This window comes from Eretmochelys imbricata, chromosome 13, assembly GCF_965152235.1.
Source record: "Eretmochelys imbricata isolate rEreImb1 chromosome 13, rEreImb1.hap1, whole genome shotgun sequence".
Lineage (NCBI taxonomy): Eukaryota > Metazoa > Chordata > Testudines > Cheloniidae > Eretmochelys > Eretmochelys imbricata.
Genome location: NC_135584.1, coordinates 34531481 through 34555485, shown reverse-complemented (window position 1 = coordinate 34555485; position 24005 = coordinate 34531481). Strand labels below are relative to the sequence as shown.

The 24005-nt window shown below is 55.8% G+C and overlaps 2 protein-coding genes across 2 annotated transcripts; both read left to right on the top strand.

The window, feature by feature from the left end:
• The first annotated feature begins 15561 nt into the window (after positions 1–15561).
• LOC144273155 (ribonuclease-like) lies at positions 15562–15996 on the top strand. Its single transcript, XM_077831675.1, has one exon. It carries the CDS (start codon positions 15562–15564, stop codon positions 15994–15996), a length of 435 nt encoding a protein of 144 aa, XP_077687801.1.
• Positions 15997–19580: 3584 nt separating this feature from the next.
• Positions 19581–20006, top strand: LOC144273174 (ribonuclease-like). The gene has a single exon (XM_077831713.1). The coding sequence runs from the start codon at positions 19581–19583 to the stop codon at positions 20004–20006; it is 426 nt and encodes a 141-aa protein (XP_077687839.1).
• The last annotated feature ends 3999 nt before the right edge of the window (positions 20007–24005 follow it).

Genomic DNA, 24005 nt, shown 5'->3' with positions numbered 1-24005 from the left:
TGTCTAGAATCATAGAATCATAGAATCATAGAATATCAGGGTTGGAAGGGACCCCTGAAGGTCATCTAGTCCAACCCCCTGCTCGAAGCAGGACCAATTCCCAGTTAAATCATCCCAGCCAGGGCTTTGTCAAGCCTGACCTTAAAAACTTCCAAGGAAGGAGATTCCACCACCTCCCTAGGCAACGCATTCCAGTGTTTCACCACCCTCTTAGTGAAAAAGTTTTTCCTAATATCCAATCTAAACCTCCCCCACTGCAACTTGAAGCCATTACTCCTCGTTCTGTCATCTACTACCATTGAGAACAGTCTAGAGCCATCCTCTTTGGAACCCCCTTTCAGGTAGTTGAAAGCAGCTATCAAATCCCCCCTCATTCTTCTCTTCTGCAGGCTAAACAATCCCAGCTCCCTCAGCCTCTCCTCATAAGTCATGTGTTCTAGACCCCTAATCATTTTTGTTGCCCTTCGCTGGACTCTCTCCAATTTATCCACATCCTTCTTGTAGTGTGGGGCCCAAAACTGGACACAGTACTCCAGATGAGGCCTCACCAATGTCGAATAGAGGGGGACGATCACGTCCTTCGATCTGCTCGCTATGCCCCTACGTATACATCCCAAAATGCCATTGGCCTTCTTGGCAACAAGGGCACACTGCTGACTCATATCCAGCTTCTCGTCCACTGTCACCCCTAGGTCCTTTTCCGCAGAACTGCTGCCTAGCCATTCGGTCCCTAGTCTGTAGCGGTGCATTGGATTCTTCCGTCCTAAGTGCAGGACCCTGCACTTATCCTTATTGAACCTCATCAGATTTCTTTTGGCCCAATCCTCCAATTTGTCTAGGTCCCTCTGTATCCTATCCCTCCCCTCCAGCGTATCTACCACTCCTCCCAGTTTAGTATCATCCGCAAATTTGCTGAGAGTCCAATCCACACCATCCTCCAGATCATTTATGAAGATATTGAACAAAACCGGCCCCAGGACCGACCCTTGGGGCACTCCACTTGATACCGGCTGCCATCCAGACATGGAGCCATTGATCACTACCCGTTGAGCCCGACAATCCAGCCAACTTTCTACCCACCTTATAGTGCATTCATCCAGCCCATACTTCTTTAACTTGCTGACAAGAATACTGTGGGAGACCATGTCAAAAGCTTTGCTAAAGTCAAGAAACAATACATCCACTGCTTTCCCTTCATCCACAGAACCAGTAATCTCATCATAGAAGGCGATTAGATTAGTCAGGCATGACTTGCCCTTGGTGAATCCATGCTGACTGTTCCTGATCACTTTCCTCTCCTCTAAGTGCTTCAGGATTGATTCCTTGAGCTCCATGATTTTTCCGGGGACTGAGGTGAGGCTGACTGGCCTGTAGTTCCCAGGATCCTCCTTCTTCCCTTTTTTAAAGATGGGCACTACATTAGCCTTTTTCCAGTCATCTGGGACCTCCCCTGATTGCCATGAGTTTTCAAAGATAATGGCCAATGGCTCTGCAATCACATCCGCCAACTCCTTTAGCACTCTCGGATGCAACTCGTCCGGCCCCATGGACTTGTGCTCGTCCAGCTTTTCTAAATAGTCCCGAACCACTTCTTTCTCCACAGAGGGCTGGCCACCTACTCCCCATGCTGTACTGCCCAGCGCAGCAGTCTGGGAGCTGACCTTGTTTGTGAAGACAGAGGCAAAAAAAGCATTGAGTACATTAGCTTTTTCCACATCCTCTGTCACTAGGTTGCCCCCCTCATTCAGTAAGGGGCCCACACTTTCCTTGGCTTGCATCCCTGTCCTGAGCTGAGCTAACAGCTTACCAGCTGAGACAACCGAGCAGAGAAACAAGAGCCAGGCGGAGACCAGAGCGGGATGGGCCCTCCCAGGAGCCATCAGGAAACGGGATGGGACGGCAGCGCTGCAGAGTGGGGAGTCGGGTTGGGACCCCCAGGCTGGAGAGATCCAGGGGAATCTGCACCGAGCTCGCTGCCACTGTGACAGGAAACACCTGCAAGGAAACCCAGGCCCACAAACCAACATGGATCCACCCGTCCAGCCCCTTCCTGCCAGTGAGGGGCAGGGGGTGGGGTGGGGCTGGCATCAGACGTTGCTGGGCAGACGGGTTGTGGATGTGTCAAAACAGCATCCGCCCGGTGCCTGGGCTTATCTCTGCGTGTGGAGGCATGAACCGCAGCATGCCCGCGCCCAGTGCCACTTCTGCCCAGCAGTGGCGGATCGTGCCTGTCAGCTTCCCAGTGGAGGAGAAGCCAGCAGTGGGGAGCTGGGGGGGGCGTTTCCTTAGTGCGGCTGGCTCAGGGACACTGCAAGAACCAGACCGGGGCCAGAGGTGGTCAGAAAGTGCAAGAGGGCAAACGCCTCCATCAGGAATCTGAGCCCTTCACGGATGTCCAGTTCCTCAGTAGCAAAGGCCAGATGGTAGCGCGTGAAATCCCAGATGTTAATGCATTAAAACCCAAGATGTTAGCATATTAAATCCCCATATGTTACGGCATTAAAGTCCCAGATGTTAGTGCATGAAACCACAGATGTTTGCGCTTTATAGCCCGGAGATTAGTGCATTAAAGCCCCAGATGTTAGCCCATTAACCGGCAGATGTTAGCGCTCAGGGCCAACGTCCTGATGGCAATAGAAGAGCTTGAACAGAATAGAAACAAACTCTGGGAGAACTTCAGAGTGGAAGCCTTTTGTAGCACCCAACAAAAGATTTAATGAGTCCTACAACCCCCCAGACAATGCTTGGTCTGCTGGGGCACCAGGTCTGCTAACCGGCTAGTCCCACAGACGGTCTGGGCGTTGGCCCCACTGGAAAGTTGGAACTTTGAGAAGTTGTAGAGATTGCTCATGCAGGGGAGGAGATTCAGAGCCCCAGCTCCGACAGGCAGATCTTTACTTATTGCTCGGTCTTCCTGTGTGGCTTCTGTGTCGGCCGTAGGGCCGGGTAGGAATCCACCTTCCATCCCGTGAAAACTTTTGTGATTTTGAAATTCGACCCTCCCCCAGCTTGGCATCAGGATGAAACCAAAAACTCTTCTGAAATTGTTGGGAGAAAGAGCCAGACCTGCCCCATCCCAGCTGGGGCACTCCCGTGGGAAGTGCGAAACACCGATTCAAATCGCTGCTCTGTCTGATCTGGGACAGCAGGTCTGCCCTGTCCCGGCTGGGCCCCTTTCGCGCCGGGCTACCGTGTGGTGGGGCTCTGGCAATCTCGCCTGTTGGAGCCATTCAGTGTGGTATAGCTCAGTGTTTCTCAACCTTTTTGATACCAGGGACAGGCCTGCTGCCTTCCTCAGCTGAGTCAGGGCAATTTCAGGGAACGGCGCTGGTCCACGGACCCATCCTTCAGAGGCGCTGGTCTGGATAAATATTCACAGAGCCCTGTAGTGGTTTGGTGCCCGACCTGGGAAGTGGGAGAGCTCGGAGGAGAAGCGAGAGGTCAGACCATAGTGTGGGGGATCGGATGGATCTATATCAGGGGGATCCACGGATTTAGAGTTCAGGGGATGTCGGTGTTGGAGACCGTCTCCCAAAGGCACCCGCCATGTCTACAGCGCTCCTGGGTCCGGGAGCAGAGGTAAATCTGGAGTCTGCTGACGAAGAGCAAGAGGCTGTTAGCCAAGAAACAGGGGTTTCCCTGAAACGCAAGCTGGTGAGCTCTGTCTCCCGGATTGTCTGCCGCTGTTTCTGCCAAGTACGGCCCCGGCCCGGTGCAGAGGTGTGGCCTCCGGGGGATGGGGGCCAGGTTTGAAAAGGAGCAGGCCCACTAGGCAGGGAAGCTGTGGCAAGCCTGGCTTTGGAACAGTTTGCAGTTGGCAGGTCTGAGTCACTCCCGCACCGCAGCAGCAGCAAGAGAAGGGTATTTTTCCATCAGAGAAGCCTGAACAAAGTCAGCAAATTGGTGCTTTGAATTCCTGCCCTTGTCAAGGCTTGTTTTCCCCTCCTCCAGCTACAAGCTGGCACCATCACCTGGAGAACAGCAGGAGAGAGCCCTTAGGTTGGCATGGGAAAGAGATGCTTAAGACAAAGTCCCTGACTGAGATCCCGTCCAATTGGGACAGCAGGGGGCTGCGGGTTGGGAGTGAGGGGCACCAGCAGGGCTGGGGGTGGGGGGGCAGGGCTGGGTTAGCAGGGGCTGCGGGTCGGGAGTGAGGGGCCCCGGCAGGGCTGGGGGTAGGGGAGCCCAGGCCTGGGAGAGAACGGAGGCTGCCCACCTTTAGGGGTCCCAGCGCTAGAGCTAGTCAGGAAATTGCCCTGGCAATGATTTTCCAGTGGAAAATGCAGCGGCCACAAAATGGCATTTTTTCCTGGAGAGTTTCCCAGTAAAGGTCCCCTGCCACAGGGCTGCTGCGTTAAAGCTGTGACCGAAGGATTCTAACCGCCCCGGCCGTTGTCGTTCCTATTTGGAAAAAACCCGGCTGGGGGAAAGGCCCGACGCTCTGCCGGGTGTTAATTGTGGTGCCCGCCCTCACTGGCTCCTGAAGCAGTCCAGGGGCCCATGCAAACTGCTCCCCCGCCCCAGCACTGTCTGGAGACTCCGGAGACACAGGGGCTGCAGTGTCTCCATGGGCCACACAGCGTGCGCCCAGCCCAGGTGTGAAACACTCACAGCTAACACTAGGGGGCAGCACTAGTAACTCCATGGCCGGGTCGGGGTGTGGGCATGAGACCTGGCTATGTCTGATCCCCTATAGCTAAACCAAACGTGGGGATGGCTTGGCTGGCACTGAGATGCAGCCAGCTCTGGGGTGGGGCAGCTGGGTAACTGCCGCACATAACACTGCACAGGGATGACTCACCCAGAGCTGAACTGCAACCCACTCCCAGGCCTTGCTGCTGTCAGTGAGCATTATGTGGGGTGGCCATCTCTAGGGCTGGAAGGGGGAGGAGCTGTCTCCTGCCAGGGTTCCAGCCCCAGCGCTTAGTGGGGTCCCCCAGTCACCAAAGGGATACTGATCCTTCCCGCCCTGCATCGCTTGGGAGGAGGCAGCCTGGCCCCTTAGGATGCCGGCTTCGATTGCTCTCTGCCCCTGGATCCAGCTGGTCCACCAAAGACCCACTTCCTCTAGCACTGTAGGGGTCAGGGACACACTGAGGGGTTAGGAGATGGTATCAGCACAGGGATGGTAACAACAACCACACACACCCTGTGCCTTACCCACAATCCCCTGCCTGGACAGAACCCAGGAGTCCTGGCTCCCAGCCCCCTGCTATTCTAACCACTAGACCCCATTCCCCTCCCAGAGCTCCCTAGAGAACCCAGGAGTCCTGGCTCCCAGACCCTTGCTCTAACCACTAGCCCCTACTCCCCTCCCAGAGCCAGGAGCACTTTGAACACCTTCTGAGTAGCCTGTTGGACTCTGATTACATTTCCCCCGAGACAGGCTGGGACAACAGGCCCGTATTTCATTTTCAGCTCCCTGCCCAGGCTGGGGTTTGAATTTAAGCTGTCTGGGTCTGGCTGATGTAAGCATAGAGTCAGGATGAGCTCCACCCTGACACCTGGTGGTGAGGCATGGCAAGTTGTGGAAAAGAACTTCAGGGGCTGATATCATTTGCATAGGCACACCCACCCTGCCTAGAATGAGGCCATAGCTGCCCAAATGGTCACTTTGGCTGTTGTGGGATCCCCAGTGTCTCTGTTATTGGGGCGGGAAGAATAAATTGTTATTACCCTGATTATGGGAACTGTGCTTGGAACTGTACTTGGCCTTTTGTTATGCTGGAGGGACTCACCATCAACCAAGTAGCACTCGCTAGGCAAGGGACATGGGTTCCAAAACTGTGAATTGAGAGAGGCTTGAGACAGGCATTAGTACATGGTGGTGTGGGTGTCTTTGTAAGGGTCTGAAGCACCAATTGTACCTCTGTCTCTCTCCCTTGTGGAATGTCAGAGCTAATTTTGGGTCTATTAAGAGTCTTGTTACAGGTACTGTGCTGCGTTCACTTTGGCCTTATGGTGCACCAGCACTAAGGCTCCCACTACTATGAGGTGAAATCACTGAGCGCTGTGTCAAGTAGTGGGGACCCAGAAGATCTAGAGTGCAGTGGTGCTGTTCGTGGATAGGTTGGCAAAGTGTTCGTGAGACGGTGAGGTGAGCTGTGCAGAGCGGAGCTGTTCGTGAGACGGCGGAGTGGAATGTTCGTGAGACGGTGAGCTGTGCAGAGCGGAGCTGGTCGTGGTGGAGCGGCGCCGTTCGTGAAATGGTGGAGGGGAGCAGAGCCCTGTGGGGCAGTCAGCTTCAGGACATGTAAGGTGCCCCTTACCTCTTTCCCCCACACACAGGCGCATTTTAGCCAGACTGGGGAGTAACACTCTGCAGATGAACTTTTGAACTCTGGGGCTGGACTTTTTAAACTTTGGGTGATTTGTGGATTGCTGGACTCAAGAGACATTTGCGTTCTGGAACTCAAGAACCCGAGGGAAAGGATGTGGCCCAATTTGCTGGGGTGGGTCTTTGCTCATGGTTTGGTTAATGAACACTAGTTGTGGTGTTTCCCCAATTTAATGCTGATGTCGTTTACCTCATGTTATTAAAGATTCTCTGCTACACCGAGACTGTGCTTGCGAGAGGGGAAGTATTGCCTCTTTGAGGTGCCCAGGGAGTGTGTAAGATTTTCCCAGGTCACTGGGTGGGGGTTCAAGCCAGTTCTGCATTTGCTTTGATGAGAGGGAACCCCTGTGTACTGAACCCGGCCCTTGCTGCTATCAACTCGGCCTGGCAGAAGGGTTACGCTTAGATTCCGTGGCCAAAACCTGCCTGCTGGAGCCCCCTGGGCCTGGTCAGTTACAGCTGAGAGAGTGGGGCCACTTGGGGCATGGCTGGGGCCGCTTGGGGCACGGCCGAAGCCCCGGTTTGATCTCTAGGTCTGTGTAGAGGAAGGTCCTTTCGCGTGTGAGGAGAAAGCACCAAGGGGCTGGCTGGAGAACTGAACATCTGGGTGCTGACAAGTGGCACAATACCTGCTCCTGCTCCTCACAACTATGGGTGTCACTGAGCCATTGTGCATGTTCCCTCGCTGTGCAAAAAGGTCTCGAGAAGGTTTTTAAAGCAGGAGTGTCCAGCTCCTGGGCTGGGTTCCATGCTCCCTGACGTCAGTGCGAGCTTTGCCAGGAGATCACCGGCACAATACAGCCTGGTTGTAGTAACTCAACTTTCACGGATGTCCCCGTTCCATCACGGTGAAATAGTTAATGCTGACGCTGAAGGGTTGCTTCTTGGCTGTAATGCTGACACTGCAAGGAGATCAAGAGAGAACTGCAGGGTTCATCCCTCGGAGTCATTGTTTCAGGCCCTTTGCAAACTCAGGCAGGCGTGGCTGAATCAGATACACGCCATTCAGGTTTGGAAAGTTTTCTCTGCAGTCATGAGGGCTAGAAAGAAGCTGACTTTCTGTTTTCAAACGACAGCAGAGACGCCGCACGCTCGGAATAAATCATGTGGGTCACATAAATGCTTCATGGAGGATGCATGTCTGACATCCCTGCTTTAAATCAAGCATGATTCAGGATGCTCAATTTCAGAGGCACTGCTGGGTCTTCTGTACCACAGATCAGAACATTTCGTGGGGAAAACAAAGTTGTTTTATAGGAGATAAAAAATACTGGTTTCAAAGAGTAAAACTGAGCAGAAAATGGAAATTCTGGCCAATGAAAAATTTCCAAGATTTGGACATTTTGATGCCTTCTGTTTCAGCACAAAACTCCATCATTTTGAAATTGTTCATGACATTAACTTTAAAGAAATAATTTTTGAGTCCATCGAAACATTTCCTGTCAACAAATTATCAATGTTTCTTTCTGATTCCAAGCTTTTACTTTTCCCTTTTAAAACTTTTTTTTATGAAAAGCAAAGTTAGTTTGGGACTGAACAGTTATTTCGAAACAAAAAACTGAAACATTCTGTACCAAAAATGTCACTTTTCTAAATAGAGAGACAAAGTGGGTGAGGTAATATGTTTAACTGGACCAACTTCTAAAAGATATTACCTGCCCACCTCATCTTTCTAGTAGCCTGGGACCGTAACAACACAGCACACAACTTTCTAAACACCTTTTTTCTATATTTTTCTAAATTAAATGTTGAAACTGACCCAGTTTTGTGAAATTTTTGTGTTTCAACAAAATGGGCATTTTTCCATCAGAAAAAAAAATTCCCCCAAATTTTCCAATCAGCTCTATCAGAGAGACTGAAGAAAAATTACACCCTCTCCTGATAAATCAGGTGTCATTAAAGAGGTCTGCGCACACACACACACACGCACAAATTAAACAAAATACACCTACCACATATTCTGTTTTCCTTTTGCTGGTTTCTTTTCCATCTCATCATTTTCAGGCCGCAGAGACCAGCTGCCCTAAGCAGCAATCCCTCGAAAGCAGGGCTGAAATTATTCCAGGGGAAATGTTAAAAACAAATGTCCTGGCTGGCAGCAGTAGCAGGCTGTTGGCCTGTGTGTGGAGTGGACACTAGAGGGGGCTGTGCAACACTTGTTAGAAATGGCTCATGCAGAATCAAGCATGACGTGCAGAGGTTTTTGCTTATGAGACAAGACATCAGGCGTGGTTTAGTCACACGGCCTGGATGTTCCTGGGGTTTGGATTAGCCCTCCTGCCGGGGGTTAAGGGACACAGAGAGAGAGACACACACAGAGAGAGAGACACACACACACTTACAGCAGGGCCCATCCCCTCCAGCCGGGGGTGCAGGGACACGTACACACACGCACACAGAGCAGGGCCCATCTCCTCCAGCAGGGGGCGCAGGGACACACACACACACAGAGCAGGGCCCGTCCCCTCCAGCAGGGGGCGCAGGGACACACACGCACACAGAGCAGGGCCCGTCCCCTCCAGCAGGGGGCGCAGGGACACACACGCACACAGAGCAGGGCCCGTCCCCTCCAGCAGGGGGCGCAGGGACACACACGCACACAGAGCAGGGCCCGTCCCCTCCAGCAGGGGGCGCAGGGACACACACGCACACAGAGCAGGGCCCGTCCCCTCCAGCAGGGGGCGCAGGGACACACACGCACACAGAGCAGGGCCCGTCCCCTCCAGCAGGGGGCGCAGGGACACACACACACACACAGAGCAGGGCCCGTCCCCTCCAGCAGGGGGCGCAGGGACACACACACACACACAGAGCAGGGCCCGTCCCCTCCAGCAGGGGGCGCAGGGACACACACACACACACACAGAGCAGGGCCCGTCCCCTCCAGCAGGGGGCGCAGGGACACACACACACACAGAGCAGGGCCCGTCCCCTCCAGCAGGGGGCGCAGGGACACACACACGCACACAGAGCAGGGCCCGTCCCCTCCAGCAGGGGGTGCAGGGACACGTACACGCACACAGAGCAGGGCCCGTCCCCTCCAGCAGGGGGTGCAGGGACACGTACACGCACACAGAGCAGGGCCCGTCCCCTCCAGCAGGGGGTGCAGGGACACGTACACGCACACAGAGCAGGGCCCGTCCCCTCCAGCAGGGGGTGCAGGGACACACACGCACACAGAGCAGGGCCCGTCCCCTCCAGCAGGGGGTGCAGGGACACACACACACACACACAGAGCAGGGCCCGTCCCCTCCAGCAGGGGGCGCAGGGACACACACGCACACAGAGCAGGGCCCGTCCCCTCCAGCAGGGGGCGCAGGGACACACACGCACACACACACAGAGCAGGGCCCGTCCCCTCCAGCAGGGACACACACACATATACACCCACACACACAGACAGCAGGGCGCATCCCCTCCAGCAGGGGGCACAGGGACACACACACACACACACACACAGACACACACATAAGCGCACGGCAGGGCCCGTCCCCTCCAGCAGGGGGCTCAGACACACACACGCATGCACACACACAGATTGCCGTGTAACCTTGATCCTGTCCCCAATGCTGTGGCTGGGGCAGGCCTTGTTGACCTCCTGCAGCCACTGTAACGCCTGCCAGCACTTGCGGAACGGCCGTGTGAGGAACCCGTGGGCCAGGCTACCCGCCGTCGCTGCTGGCAGCCAGTCAGGACCCGTCCGTGGTCTGGCTCTTTCCAGTGCCCCGGTCGGGGCAGTTGAACACAAGCGAACTGTTGCTGTCCTGACGGCAGGCACGAGACGGGGATACCAAGCCCAGCCAGGCTGAAAATACTCACAACACCTTGGGCAGCCCGTCTGGGGAGGGGCAGCTGGTCACATTCGCCCCCTTCCTTGCCATGACAGACACTTACGGCCAGGTCCCCAGCTGGTGTGAACCAGAGCTGTTTAATTGGGGTCCAAGGGTCAGGCCCCCATCAGGACTGATTGGCACAAAGCAGAGAAAGGGAAATACACATGCTCCCTGTAGCGTGGTTAGCGCTCGCCCCATGGATTTAGCATCAACGGGATACAGGTGTTTACTCCTGGGAGTGCATTTGCGGTGACGATGCTGAGCGTCCTCTTGCGCCCCAAGACAACTGCTTATGTGCATGGTCTCATTGTGCGAGGTGCTGCACAAGTGCACTGGGCAAGACAGAGCTCACAATCCCACAGCCAGCACCGGCACAGAGATAGAGCTGGGGGTGCCCACAGCCTGCGTATTTCAGTAGGGATAAGATCTTGGAGGATCTTAGCAACGTTGTGCCTCAGTTTCCCATTTGTAATAAGTGAATGACAGCACGTGTGTCCCTACCTCACCAGGGGTGTGACACGGATGTCTGCAGTAAAGACAGTGCGATGCTCGGATGCTATGGAGGGAGTGCTGTATGAGACAGGGAGGCTGAGCGTCTTACGCATTCCCGTGACGCCAGGTGCCAGGGCTTGAAGAAAAGCATCAAATAGCATCAATTGATTCTCAATCGAATTGGGAGGGTCAATCGAATTCTGGTGAGCGGTCATGGGAGCATTTCTCTTCCAACTTTTGTCGATTTCAGATGTCACAGTTGTGGGAAATAATAGGACGCTATAATTGTTTAATGCCCATAGACGGTGAGATGCAAAAAGTTAATGCTCAATAAACCATCACAACCCCGCTTCTCAACGTCACGTATCCAAACATACAAAGTCGACGTCCTTCGATCGAATGCAAAGAAGTTCTCCGGCTGCGTGACTTTGCCAACTTGTGCCTGTCGAGTATCAGCGACGGAAAGAGTTTTTCACATGTGTGTGCGGTGAAATTGACATTTACCGATATTTACAGATTAAATTCTGATCTTTCCAGGGTGTCAGATGAGATGGTCACAAGGGCCCCATCTGGCTTGGAATCTGGGAAGTCTTTTGAAGCGTGTGACCCAGGACTCCACAGCATGGGGCTCTAGCTCTGTCTAGCAGCCAGAGTTTCTTACGTTGGCCTAGCCTTTAGCTTTAGATCCGCAAATTCAATCCACCCCCCACCCTGCGGCATCACCTTTCCTGCAGATAAATTATCGAAATGACTTGCCAAGGCCACACAGAGATGGGAAACAAACCCAGGTGCCCTGAGACATGGGATCTGCCCCTGTGACCCCCTCTGGAGAGAGCCCGCTAGTGGTAAATGCCAAGGAGGTAATTTAATCCCTGCTGGTGTTGTGGAGACCAGCAAAGGACCATGAGTGATTTTTGCCCTCTGGGGCGCACAACTTGGAAGCGGATGCAGTTGGGCAGGGACTGTGTATTCTGCTGTGACGGGCTAGGCAGCTGTTGATCCCTGGAGGGCTTGTTCTAGCCCAGCCCCAGGTCACGGGCACTGGCTGCTGCAAAGGGAGACGGGTCCTTCCCGCGCCAGGGGCTGGTTCTCAACAGGCCCCAGGGCAGAAAAACCAGTTGGCTGCAGGGAGACTTTCCTCTCTGGGGCCTGTCCAGGGCAGGTTCAGGGAGCCAGGAATGGGAGACAGTTTTCTGCCTTTGTAACCCACTGGCCCCCCTGCCCCTCCCAGAGTGGGGGCTAGACCCTGACTCCCAGCTCCTCCCCTCACCCATGAGGCTCTATTCCCCTGTGAGAGTCAGCATAGAACCCAGGAGTCCTGGACCTCAACCTCCCCTGTTCAGACCCACTAGAACGCCCCTCCCCTCCCGTCCCCTCCAAGAACTGGGGAGAGAACCCAGGAGTCCTGAATCCCAGCCCTCCTTCTCTAACCAGTCAGGACCCACTCCCCTCCCCAGAGCTGGGGTAGAACCCAGGAGTCCGGGCAGCTGCTCCAGTAGCCTGCTCCATGCGCCTGTAGGCCAGCGGCCAGTGACCCCTGGGCTGTTTACTGTGTGGGGTCTCCAGGCAAACCCCAAGCTCTATCTTTGTGGACATTCCTGCTCCCAGGGCCAGTTGGGGTTTCCCCGCGGCTTTCCCTTCCCAGCGCCCTTGTGCAACGGGGTCATGGGGACCAACAATAGCTGCTGATGAGCCACAAGCAAACACTGGGTTTGTCCTCCTGGCAACTGCTTATCACAGCTCCGGGAACTAGCCCTGGGGATCATTGCTCTGCACCATGTGACACCTGGAGGGCCCACCCTGGGGTCAGAGAGGCCTGTGGCTGCGGCCCCTCATGCCCATTCCCCTTGGCAGCTTCCTGGCACTTGGCAGCCCAGGATTGCTCTCCCTGTGCCGCAGATGGGGAAACTGAGGCACAAAACTCCAGAACGGGTGTGGCCACAGCCAGGTGAATGTCAGCGAGCCGGCCTCTCGGTCCTCCGCACTCCAGCCACTGCACCCCAGTCTCTTCTGGGGTAGAACACAGCAGTCCTGATCTCTAGTGCCCACTGCTTAATCTTTTAAATCCTCCCCCCCCCAGAGTCAGAGACCGAACCAAGAGTCCTGGCTCCCAGCCCCCTTCCACTAACGCACTAGACACCACTTCCCTCCCAGAGACAGAACCCAGCAGTCCTGGCTCCCAGCCCCCCCATCTCTAACCACTAGACCCTACTGCCCACCCACCCAGAGCCAGGAGAGAACCCAGGAGTCCTGGCTCCCAGACTCCGCCCCCCTGCTCTAACCACCAGGCCCCATTCCCCTCCCAGAGGCCCGGGAGGGAACCCAGGTGTTCTGGTGCCCCCCACCAAGTCTTCTTCCTTTGATTTGAATGGGACCTGAGCATGCAGCTGTCTTAGGCCCCATGTCTGCACGTGAGGGCTGATGTGCTTAGGAGAGGGGAGTAAGGGGGTATGGGTGAAGGGGGGGAGTGGGGAACAGGGGTGCTGTGTGGGGTCTGTGCTATCTGTTCCCAGGCATTCCTAGATAACAGCCAGCAGGGAGCTGGTGCCTTTTCATCAGGAGATCCCTTGGCAAACAACCCGCAAGGGGGATGGGGTGGGGGGAGGATAACTAAAATATAGGACAGGGAGCCAGGACGCCTGGGTTCTCTCCCTAGCTCTGGGAGGGGAGTGGGGTCTATCGGTTAGAGTGGGGGCAGGACTCCTGGGTTCCCTCCCCAGCTTTGGGAAGGAAGTGGGGTCTAGTGAGGTAGCATAGGGTGGGGGGATTGGGAATCTATTCCTCAGCTGGGGACCGGAGGGGGGGCGGCGTAGTGGGTTAGAACGGGGTGGGGGGGTCAGGACTCCTGGGTTCCAGCCCCAGTTATGGGGTAGTGCTGGGTTGAGGGGCACTGTAGGGTGCACAGTGTCTCAAGCTACTGGCCAAAGCCCCATTGCTCCAGAAATCCCTACCCCACCCAGAATCCCTGGGCCCCTCAGTGGGAGGAGCTTCCCCCATCCCCTCCTCCCCACCCCCCAGCTGCCCAGCCAGGCTGTATATAACAGGGACAGAGGGGAAGGAGCCTCAGGGATGCTCAGCTCTGCTGGCAGCTGGATCCATCTCTGACGGGAGCTGCAGGACTCAGGTGAGCTGAGAACAGATCTTAGCAAGGGGGGAAATGCAGATTGACTCAGGCGTGGGGGAGCAGAATCCAGCCCTGACCCCATTGCAGACAGGGTTAAGGTGTGCAGATTCCTGGGTCTATCGCCGGCCCTCGGAGGGCAGAGAGAGGCTGTCTACACATGAAATGCTGCACCTTTACCACTGGACTGCCTGGGTGTAAACACTACCTATGCCCCCAGAGGGGCTTGCCCACCATTGTCTGCAATCCACCGACCCGAGGGGCCCGACGTAGCCCTGCCTGCAGCGGGGGTCAGGTTGGCACAACTACGGCACTGGGGGAGGGGTGGATTTCCCCTGACAGATGGAGCTATGCTGAAGTATGTCCCCAGCGTACACCAGCCTGGTGTGTAGGGGGTTGGTGGTGGGGGGCTGGGATCCAGGAGTCCTGGGTTCCCAGCACCGCCACTAACTTCCAAAGTCTGTTCTCGGTGACCTAAATCTGGAGTTTCAGAGTAGCAGCCGTGTTAGTCTGTATTCGCAAAAAGAAAAGGAGGACTTGTGGCACCTTAGAGACTAAGGTGCCACAAGTCCTCCTTTTCTTTTTGTAAATCTGGAGTGAAGCCACAGGAACTTCTCCAGCTGCACACTGGGGCAGGGGTGCCCCTCGTGCTCATGATACAGTAAAGCCGCCCTTCCCCGCCCCCACCCTCTGCTGCCCCTCGTGCCCATTATACAGTATAGCTACCCCTTCCCCACCCCCGCCCTCTGCTGCCCCTAGTGCCCATTATACAGTATAGCTACCCCTTCCCCACCCCCGCCCTCTGCTGCCCCTAGTGCCCATTATACAGTATAGCTACCCCTTCCCCACCCCCGCCCTCTGCTGCCCCTAGTGCCCATTATACAGTATAGCCGACCCTTCCCCACCCCCACCCTCTGCTGCCCCTCGTGCCCATTATACAGTATAGCCGCCCCTTCCCCACCCCCGCCCTCTGCTGCCCCTAGTGCCCATTATACAGTATAGCCGCCCCTTCCCCACCCCCGCCCTCTGCTGCCCCTCGTGCCCATTATACAGTATAGCCGCCCCTTCCCCACCCCCACCCTCTGCTGCCCCTAGTGCCCATTATACAGTATAGCTACCCCTTCCCCACCCCCGCCCTCTGCTGCCCCTAGTGCCCATTATACAGTATAGCCGACCCTTCCCCACCCCCACCCTCTGCTGCCCCTAGTGCCCATTATACAGTATAGCCGCCCCTTCCCCACCCCCGCCCTCTGCTGCCCCTAGTGCCCATTATACAGTATAGCCGCCCCTTCCCCACCCCCGCCCTCTGCTGCCCCTAGTGCCCATTACACAGTATAGCCGACCCTTCCCCACCCCCACCCTCTGCTGCCCCTAGTGCCCATTATACAGTATAGCCGCCCCTTCCCCACCCCCGCCCTCTGCTGCCCCTAGTGCCCATTATACAGTATAGCCGCCCCTTCCCCACCCCCACCCTCTGCTGCCCCCACTGGCTGCGGTTTGCCGCTTCAGGCCAAATGGGGGCTGCAGGAAGCGGCGCGGGCCAAGGGACGTGCTGGCTGCCCTTCCCGCAGCCCCCATTGGCCTGGAGCGGCGAACCACGGGCAGTGGGAGCCGCGATCGGCCGAACCTGCGGACGCGGCAGGTAAACAAACCGGTCCGGCGCACCGGGGCTTTCCCTGAACAAGCAGCGGACCGGCTTTGAGAACCACTGCGTTAGAGGACACAGCTCCGCCATGCCTTACGGTGTCTTGTTCTTGCAGGCCTGCCCTGCTGCCGCAATGTGTCTCTCTTGGGATGGACTCAACCTGCTCTTATTCCTGGTGCTGGCCTGGTGCCTGGCCCCGCCTGCCCACTGCCAGGGACCGCGCTACGAGAAGTTCCTGCGGCAGCACCATGACCACCCGCGGACCAATGCCGGGCGGGATTACTGCGGAGCCATGATGCAGCGCCGGGGCATGACCCGGCCCTGCAAGAACATCAACACCTTCATCCATGCCCCCAAGGCCCAGATCCAGGCTGTCTGCGGCTCCGGGGGCATCGAGTACTGGGGCATGCGGCGCAGCCGGGCTCAGTTCCCCGTCACCACCTGCTCGCTGAAGGGTCCCCCGTGGGGCCGGTGCAGTTACCTGGGCCACGCCAACCACAGATTCCTCGTCATCACCTGCGACCCGGCAGGCTGGCCCATGCACTTCGACGAGAGCCACATCATGTGATGGGGCCGGGCACCACCGCCCTGCTCCATGTCGGCACAGAACTGAGTTTTCGGCCATGCATTGTGTAGAATGGGCCAGACCCCGGCTAGTGTGAATGGGCCGCAGCTCCATGGAGTCAATGGGGCCAACCCCCCAGCTGGTGTGAATGGACCATAGCTCTATGGGGGTCAATGGAGCTACCCCCCCAGCTGGTGTGAATGGGCCAGATCTCCATTGAGGTCAATGGAGCTACCCCCCCAGCTGGTGTGAATGGGCCAGATCTCCATTGAGGTCAATGGAGCTAGCCCCCCAGCTGGTGTGAATGGGCCAGATCTCCACTGAGGTCAATGGGGCCAACTCCCAGCTGGTGTGAATGGGCCGTAGCTCCACTGGGGTCAATGGGGCCAACCCAGAGCTGGCGTCAATCAGCACCACTCCATTAACACTGGCACCATGGGAGCAGCGCTTCGAAGCCATGCAGCTCCCGTCCGGTGAGATTTGCTCCAGAAACAAGCCCAGGACTGCATGGGTCAGGCAGGCTGCCTGGTCATTCACCCTGCTGTGTGTCTCTGGGTGGCCTGGACACCAGATGCGCTGCAAAAGGCGGGGTGTGCGGGGAGCTGTCGGTGTGTGTGTGGGAGCTGGGGTGGGGGGTGGGGACGAGTGCAATGCAGACAGCGGGGAAGGCACATCCGGCTACACTCAAATGTCCTGTCCTTGCTCTGCTCCTAACTCAATAAAGGCTCCCTTCTGCAAAGCGGCTGTGCTTGTGTTTCGCCAGTGCCATTTCTCTTCCTTCTCCTTGGCCTAGAAACCCCCCGGGTTCCTCAGGGCTACATCCGCACCTGCTGTACACCAGGGTCACCCCATCGGGGCCCTGGAGCCAGATCCCCCAGTGTAATTCAACGTAGCTTCAGTGGAGTCAAGCCTTCTACGATGCTGATTGGGCCCTGGGGCAGGGGACTGGCTGGCTCAGTGGGCACGGGGAGTGGAGCACGGGGTCTTTTCCTTCTAGGGGGCACTGGCTCCCATCTGCCCCCAGGGCAGGGGACTGGCTGGCTCAGGGGAGTGAGGAATGGGGCACAGGGCTTTTCCCCTCTAGGGGGAGCTGGCTCCACTCCAGCCCCAGACCTGGCACAGTGGGGCAGGGTATGGATTATGTCTCCTTTCATAGTCTCCACCTTCCCAGCTGACACCACTCCTGTCGGGCTCTGGCCGGTACCTTTTTCATGGATTTGTCAGCCACAAGGTTCCCTGCTCCCCAGGCGGCCTGACCTGGCCAGGGCCCTGCCCCCAGCCATTCCTGAGCCTGCCCACTCCTCCCTCTTAGCTGGGCCCCCGGTGCAGCTGCCAGAGGGTGGGACTTGGGGCTGCTCCAACGGGCAACGTGGCAGCTGGTTCTGGCGCCTGGAGAAGGACAATGGGCCGGTGACCTGTGCGTTCAATGGGGAGCTGAAACAATGGGGCCGGCCTTGGGCGACTCCACTAAATCGTCCTCCGGGGGGGTCACCTGCCCCATGGCAGCCTTGCCAAGCCGGATCAGCCCTTGGGCTGGGCGGGGTGGCATCCTGTCTCCACAGTGCTGGTCCTCAGAAAGGAAACCCACTTACTGTTGTGCCTACCTCGGCCAAGCCCTCCCAGCAGGTCAGATTCTGCCCCAAGACACCAGACTTCCCTTGGTGGGAAGCGATCAGGGCTCCTGACAGTCCCCGGCTCTGGCCCAATGGGACGTCCTGAGGAATTGGCCCTTCAGCAGTAAGAAGCTCTCCAGCCGTACAGGCCCAAGGGTAAGGCCCTGGACTGGAAGTGGAGACACCTGAGTACAGCGGTGCTCCCTGTGTGATTTATCGGGCAGATTTTTCCCATCCCCATTGGCTTTACAGTCGAAATCGATGGGGAAAAAGGGTCCAAATCCCTCCATGGCTTGGAAAGTCTCAGTGTATTTTTTTTTAAATAAAAGCTTGGTGCCTCAGTTTCTCCATCTGGAAAATGATGCCAGCCTACTACAGCTCCCGCCTGCAGGGCCCCCATGGTGCCCAGGCACTGTGCAGACCCCGACTGAGCTCAGGGCCCCATAGTGCTGGGTTCTGTTATGCACTCGCAGTAACAGACAGGCCTCGTCTCAATTTGCTCACAGTGCAAGGCTAGGGTTTTCAGAGAAGTTTGAGGCTGCTAAGCAGCCTATGCAGAGAAACAGTGGGAGAAAGGAAGATGATTATCTGCCCGTGTGGGGAAACTGAGGCATGGGGAGGCCAAGGGACTTGCCCAAGGGCTGGGACCATGACCCAGGTCTCCCACCTCCAGGCCAATGCCTTAGCAGCCTCCTTTGCCGTCAAGAGGTTTGAAGCCTGGTACATGGAGCCCACCATGCCTTCCCCTAGGGATCACCTAGCAAGACCCCGTGTTCCCACCCCAGCCAACCCTGCTCCTGGCTTCGGAGGTTGCCAGGCTCCCTAGTGCTGGAAGGAGCTGGCTCAAACAACTAGCCGGTGCCCAGTGCTCACTGGCTTCGTGCCCCCACCCAACATCTCCGGCCTGGGCATATGAAACTGGCTCGAGGGAGCCCTCTCTGGCCAGCCAGGCTGTATATAAGGGGCACGTGCCAGGCTGAAGACTCAGACGCTCAGCTCTAGACCCTGTGCTCCAGCAGGAGAGAAAGTAAGTCCCCACCAGGTAAGTCAGAGATTGGATTAAACCCAGGGTGGGGAGCAGGGCCGGAGGGGGAGGGGGAGTGGGCGAGGGTGCCCAGCTCAGCCAAAAGAGAGGCTGAGAAGGTGATCAGGTTAGTGAGGGATCTGGCTAATGGGAGCAGAGCTCCGGCCCTTCCCCAGTCCCCTGAGACCAGCTGGAGAGAAAGGGACAGAGAGACCAGCCCAGAGGGACAGACAGCCACAGCTTTCAGAAAGATGCTCACCTTGGCAGGTACACACACACTCAGGCAAGACACAGAGTGGGGCAATCAGATGTCCCGATATTAGGGGCTTTGTCTTATATAGACAAATATACCATCACCCCCCTGCCCCGAAAAAAAAGTTTCCCAACTTTTCACACTTGCTAACACAGACAGGCAGAAACACTGAGCGTGGTGAAAGCCAAAGACCTCGGCACATGACACAAATGAAGAGCCAGACAGACAGAACCCAGAGAGAGACAGATGCAAATTGATCCAGAGAGGCCAGGCAGGGAGGGGCTTGAAGCCAGGACTCCTGGGTTCTACCACTTGCTCTAGGAGGGGAGTGGGGTCTAAGGTTATAGCAGGGAGGGCTGGGAGCCAGGAGTGGGGTCTAGTTGTTGGAAGGGAGGGCGGGAGGCTGGGCATCAGGACTCCTGGATTCTATTTCTAGCTCCTGCAGGGCGTGTGTGACTCCAGACAGTCACTTAGTTTGAGATTTTCCAACTGTTTAAGCAATTTGCGCAGCCAGTGCCCACTGAGGGACGCCTTAGAAACCTCAGGCTTGGTGTCTCTGTGCTTCAGTTTCCCACCCATACTGCAGCCACACGGCTATGCCCCATGCTCAGGGGTCAGCCCAGGGGGGCCTCTCCCTTGTGCCGTGGCGGGGGGCACATACTGAGCCAAACGGCCCTGCATGATGTTGCAGGTGGCGATGGGCTCTCTGAAGGGCACCGGCCCCCTCTTTCTGGCGTTGCTGGTGGCCTGCCTGCTCCTGTGCGCCTCAACCCAGGGCCCGCGCTACAAGAAGTTCCTGTGGCAGCACCATGACAACCCGCGGACTGATGTCGGGCGGGATTACTGCGGGGCCATGATGCAGCGCCGGGGCATGGCCCAGCCCTGCAAAGACATCAACACCTTCATCCACGCTTCCCGGGCCCAGCTCCGGAGCGTGTGCAGGGACGGGGGCACGCTCTACCAGGGCATGCGTCGCAGCAAGAGGCCGCTGGCCGTCACCACTTGCGAGCTGAAGCGGACGCAGGGTGCCCGGTGCATCTACCGCAGCCATGCAGCCTCCAGGTACATTGTCGTTGGCTGCAACCATGGCATGTGGCCAGTGCAATATAACGAGAAAGCGTGAGCCACGCCAAAGCCCAGGGAAGCCCTGGACGCAGCTGCCCCAGGCCTGGAGGCAGGAGGGGCCGTAGGCTGCATTGAGTTGAGTTTGCCCTTCAGAGCTGGGAATAAAACACATTTACTGGAACAGAAGTGGCTGCGAGTGTGTGAGAGGGTCTGGAGGGGGCACTGTGGGGCAGGGAGCTAGGTGGGGCTCAGTAGGGGGCGCTCTCCCCTAGCAGTCAGTGCTGGCCCCATTGCTGCTGTAAGGGGCACTGTGGGGCAGGGAGTGGGGTGAGGGGGTTCAGTAGGGGACGCTCTCCCCGGCAGTCAGTGCTGACCCCAGTGCCCCAGTATAATGCTAGGGGGTGCTATGGTGCAAGAAGTGGGGCAGGGGGCTCAGTAGGGGGTACTCTCCCCTGGCAGTCAGTGCTGGCCCCAATGCCTGTGTGGCACTTGGGGGCACTGTGCTGCAGGGACTAGGGCGCGGGGCTCAGTTGGGGGGGGTGCTCTCCCCGGGAGTCAATGCTGCCCCAATGCCCCTGTGAGGCTAAGGCGGGATTTGATAGCTGCTTTCAACTACCTGAAGGGGGCTTCCAAAGAGGATGGCTCTAGACTGTTCTCAGTGGTAGCAGATGACAGAAGAAGGAGTAATGGTCTCAAGTTGCAGTGGGGGAGGTTTAGGCTGAATATTAGGAAAAATGTTTTCACTAGGGGGGTGGTGAAGCACTGGAATGGGTTACCTAGGGAGGTGGTGAAATCTTCCTTAGCGGTTTTCAAGGTCAGGCTTGACAAAGCCCTGGCTGGGATGATTTAGTTGGGGATTGGTCCTGCTTTGAGAAGGGGAATGGACTGGATGACCTCCTGAGGTCCCTTCCAGCCCTGATGTTCTATGATTCTATGATTGCCAGGGGGTTTCGTGCTGTGGGGAGTGGGGAGTGGGCTTAGCTGGGGGTGCTGTGCTGCATGGAGTGGGCTCAGTAGGAGGTGCTCTCCCCTGGCAGTCAGTGCTGACTCCAATGCCCCAGTGTGGTGCTAGGGGGCGCTGTGCTGCAGGGAGCGGGGCAGGGGTCAGCAGGGGGTGCTCTCCCCTGGCAGGCAAGGCTGGCCCCATTGCAGCACTATGGGGTGCTGTGCTGCAGGGAGCCGGATGGGGGCTCAGTAGGGGATGCTCTCCCTGGGCAGTCAGTGTGGTCCCCATAGGAGTGCTATGGGACACTGTGCTGTGGTGAGCGGGGCAGGGAGCCAGTAGCCCAGCGCAAGGATGGCCAGAGACTCCCCTATAGCCCAGCGAGTGGGGCGGGGGAGGTTGGGAGAGAATGAAAGTTTCTGAATCTACCAGCACCTGGCCTCCCTCGCTCCATGGCTAGGACACGGGCTCTGTAAACCCAAGGACCCAGCTGGCACCTGGGCCACATATTTGTTTCACAGATGTCAGAGGATGCGATCTTCTAGCCCTTAAAAGCAAGGCAAGCAATTACTTGGGGCCACAGGGATTTTTCAAAGGTGAATTAGCTCTGCCTTCGAGACACACAGCCCCAGGTGGTACTGGCCCCTGACCTAGCCCCTTGGAAATTTCCTCTTCCTCTTTACAGTAAATGATGAGAGATTCCCATTCCCAGAAACGCACACTTCTACTGGGAGTGGATCGGGCACCATGACCCCTCCCGTGTGCAGGCTCCCCTCACACTCTGCCTTGCTTGATGCAACGGGCCCAGCTAATCTGATATCCCCACTGTGACGGGTTTGGTCTCAAAGACCCACTTGGGACTGTCACCTGATGTGCTGGAATTACCTCTGAGCCCATTTCCCTGTCAGTTTGGGACTCCAGAACCCTGCCTTGTTGAGCCACACATGCTTGCCTGCTGCAACACAGACCCAGATCTGGTCCACACCCCCAAAGCTGCAGACTTTAACCAAAAACTGCTCAGCAGGTCACCTGTCACCAGCACCCAGACACCCAGCTCCCAATGGGATCCAAACTCCAAATAAATCCGTTTTATTCTGTATAAAACTTATACAGGGTAAACTTGTAAATTGTCCGCCCTCTATAACTTGGATAGAGAGATATGCACAGCTGTTTGCTCCCCCAGTTATTAATAACTTACTCTGGGTTCAATAATAAACAAAAGTGATTTTATGAAGAATAAAAAGGAGGATTTAAGTGGTTCCATGTAATAACAGACAGAACAAAGTAAGTCACCAAGCAAAATAAAGCAAAACCATGCAAGTCTAAGCCTAATACATTTATAACTGTTTATAGGTAAATCTCACCCTCAGAGATGTTCCAATAAGCTTCTTTCACAGACTAGACTCCTTCCTAGTCTGGGTCCAATACTTTCCCCTGGTACAATCCTTGTTAGTTCTAGCAGGCATCTTAGGTGAAAAGCAGGGGCTTTCTCATGACTGTTCTGTTTGTTCTGTTCCACCCCCTTTTATAGCTTTGGCACAAAGCTGGAATCTTTTGTCTCTCTGGGTCCCCACCCCTCCTTCTAAATGGAAAAGGATCGGGTTTAAGATGGATTACTGTTCAGGTGACATGATCACATGTCATTGTAAGACCTCCTGGTGGACAGCTACACAGGAAGCCTTGCAGGTAAACAAACCCATTCGCAGTTCATTGATTCTGAAGCACCCTTAATGGCTTCCACTTAATATGTTTACATCAGTAATACAAATTTATGTTTTATTCTCCTAACTCCAGACATAGAAATAATACATGCAAACAAACAGGATGAACACACTCAGTAGATTATAAATTTTGTAATGATACTTTACAAGAGACCTTTTGCATAAAGCATATTCAAGTTACATTATATTCACACTCATAAGCATATTTCCATAAAACATTATGGAGTGAAGCGTCACACTCACCCTCTATGTGCCATGCCCAGTCAGACCCCTGGGCCTTGCTACTCCACCCCCACCTCAGAACCAATGACCTTGAGTCAGAAATATAAACCAAGAGCCCCAATTTGTCCAGCTCCAATTCCATCACTGGAGGTGTTTAAGAACAGGTTGGACAAACACCTGTCAGGGCTGGTCTAGGTTAACTAGGTCCTGCCTCAGCACAGGGGACTGGACTCGATAACTGCTCATGGTCCCTTCCAGCCTGACATTTCTATTGTTCTTAATCCCTAAAATTACCTCTACAGATTTGCAGGCTTCCCCTTCACTTACTGTCTGGAAATGTTTAGGATTGCTGTGCACTGTTAGCAGGTGGGTTCCAGCTCAGCAGCAGCAGCATTTCCCCTCTGCAGCTACTTAGTAAAACTCTTCGGGTGGGGGGAAAAGAAAGGAAATTTTTAAATCTAAACTGATACTAAACTGGGAGGAGTGGTAGATACGCTGGAGGGGAGGGATAGGATACAGAAGGACCTAGACAAATTGGAGGATTGGGCCAAAAGAAATCTGATGAGGTTCAATAAGGATAAGTGCAGGGTCCTGCACTTAGGATGGAAGAATCCAATGCACCGCTACAGACTAGGGGCCGAATGGCTAGGCAGCAGTTCTGCGGAAAAGGACCTAGGGGTGACAGTGGATGAGAAGCTGGATATGAGTCAGCAGTGTGCCCTTGTTGCCAAGAAGGCCAATGGCATTTTGGGATGTATAAGTAGGGGCATAGCGAGCAGATCCAGGGACGTGATCGTTCGCCTCTATTCGACATTGGTGAGGCCTCATCTGGAGTACTGTGTCCAGTTTTGGGCCCCACACTACAAGAAGGATGTGGATAAATTGGAGAGAGTCCAGCGAAGGGCAACAAAAATGATTAGGGGTCTAGAACACATGACTTATGAGGAGAGGCTGAGGGAGCTGGGATTGTTTAGTCTGCAGAAGAGAAGAATGAGGGGGGATTTGATAGCGGCTTTCAACTACCTGAAAGGGGGTTCCAAAGAGGATGGCTCTAGACTGTTCTCAATGGTAGCAGACGACAGAATGAGGAGTAATGGTCTCAAGTTGCAGTGGGGGAGGTTTAGATTGGATATTAGGAAAAACTTTTTCACTATGAGGGTGGTGAAACACT

Bases quoted from the DNA above. Each gene is read 5' to 3' on its own strand.
- LOC144273155 (XM_077831675.1), top strand. From the start codon at position 15,562: ATGTGTCTCTCTTGGGATGGACTCAACCTGCTCTTATTCCTGGTGCTG.
- LOC144273174 (XM_077831713.1), top strand. From the start codon at position 19,581: ATGGGCTCTCTGAAGGGCACCGGCCCCCTCTTTCTGGCGTTGCTGGTG.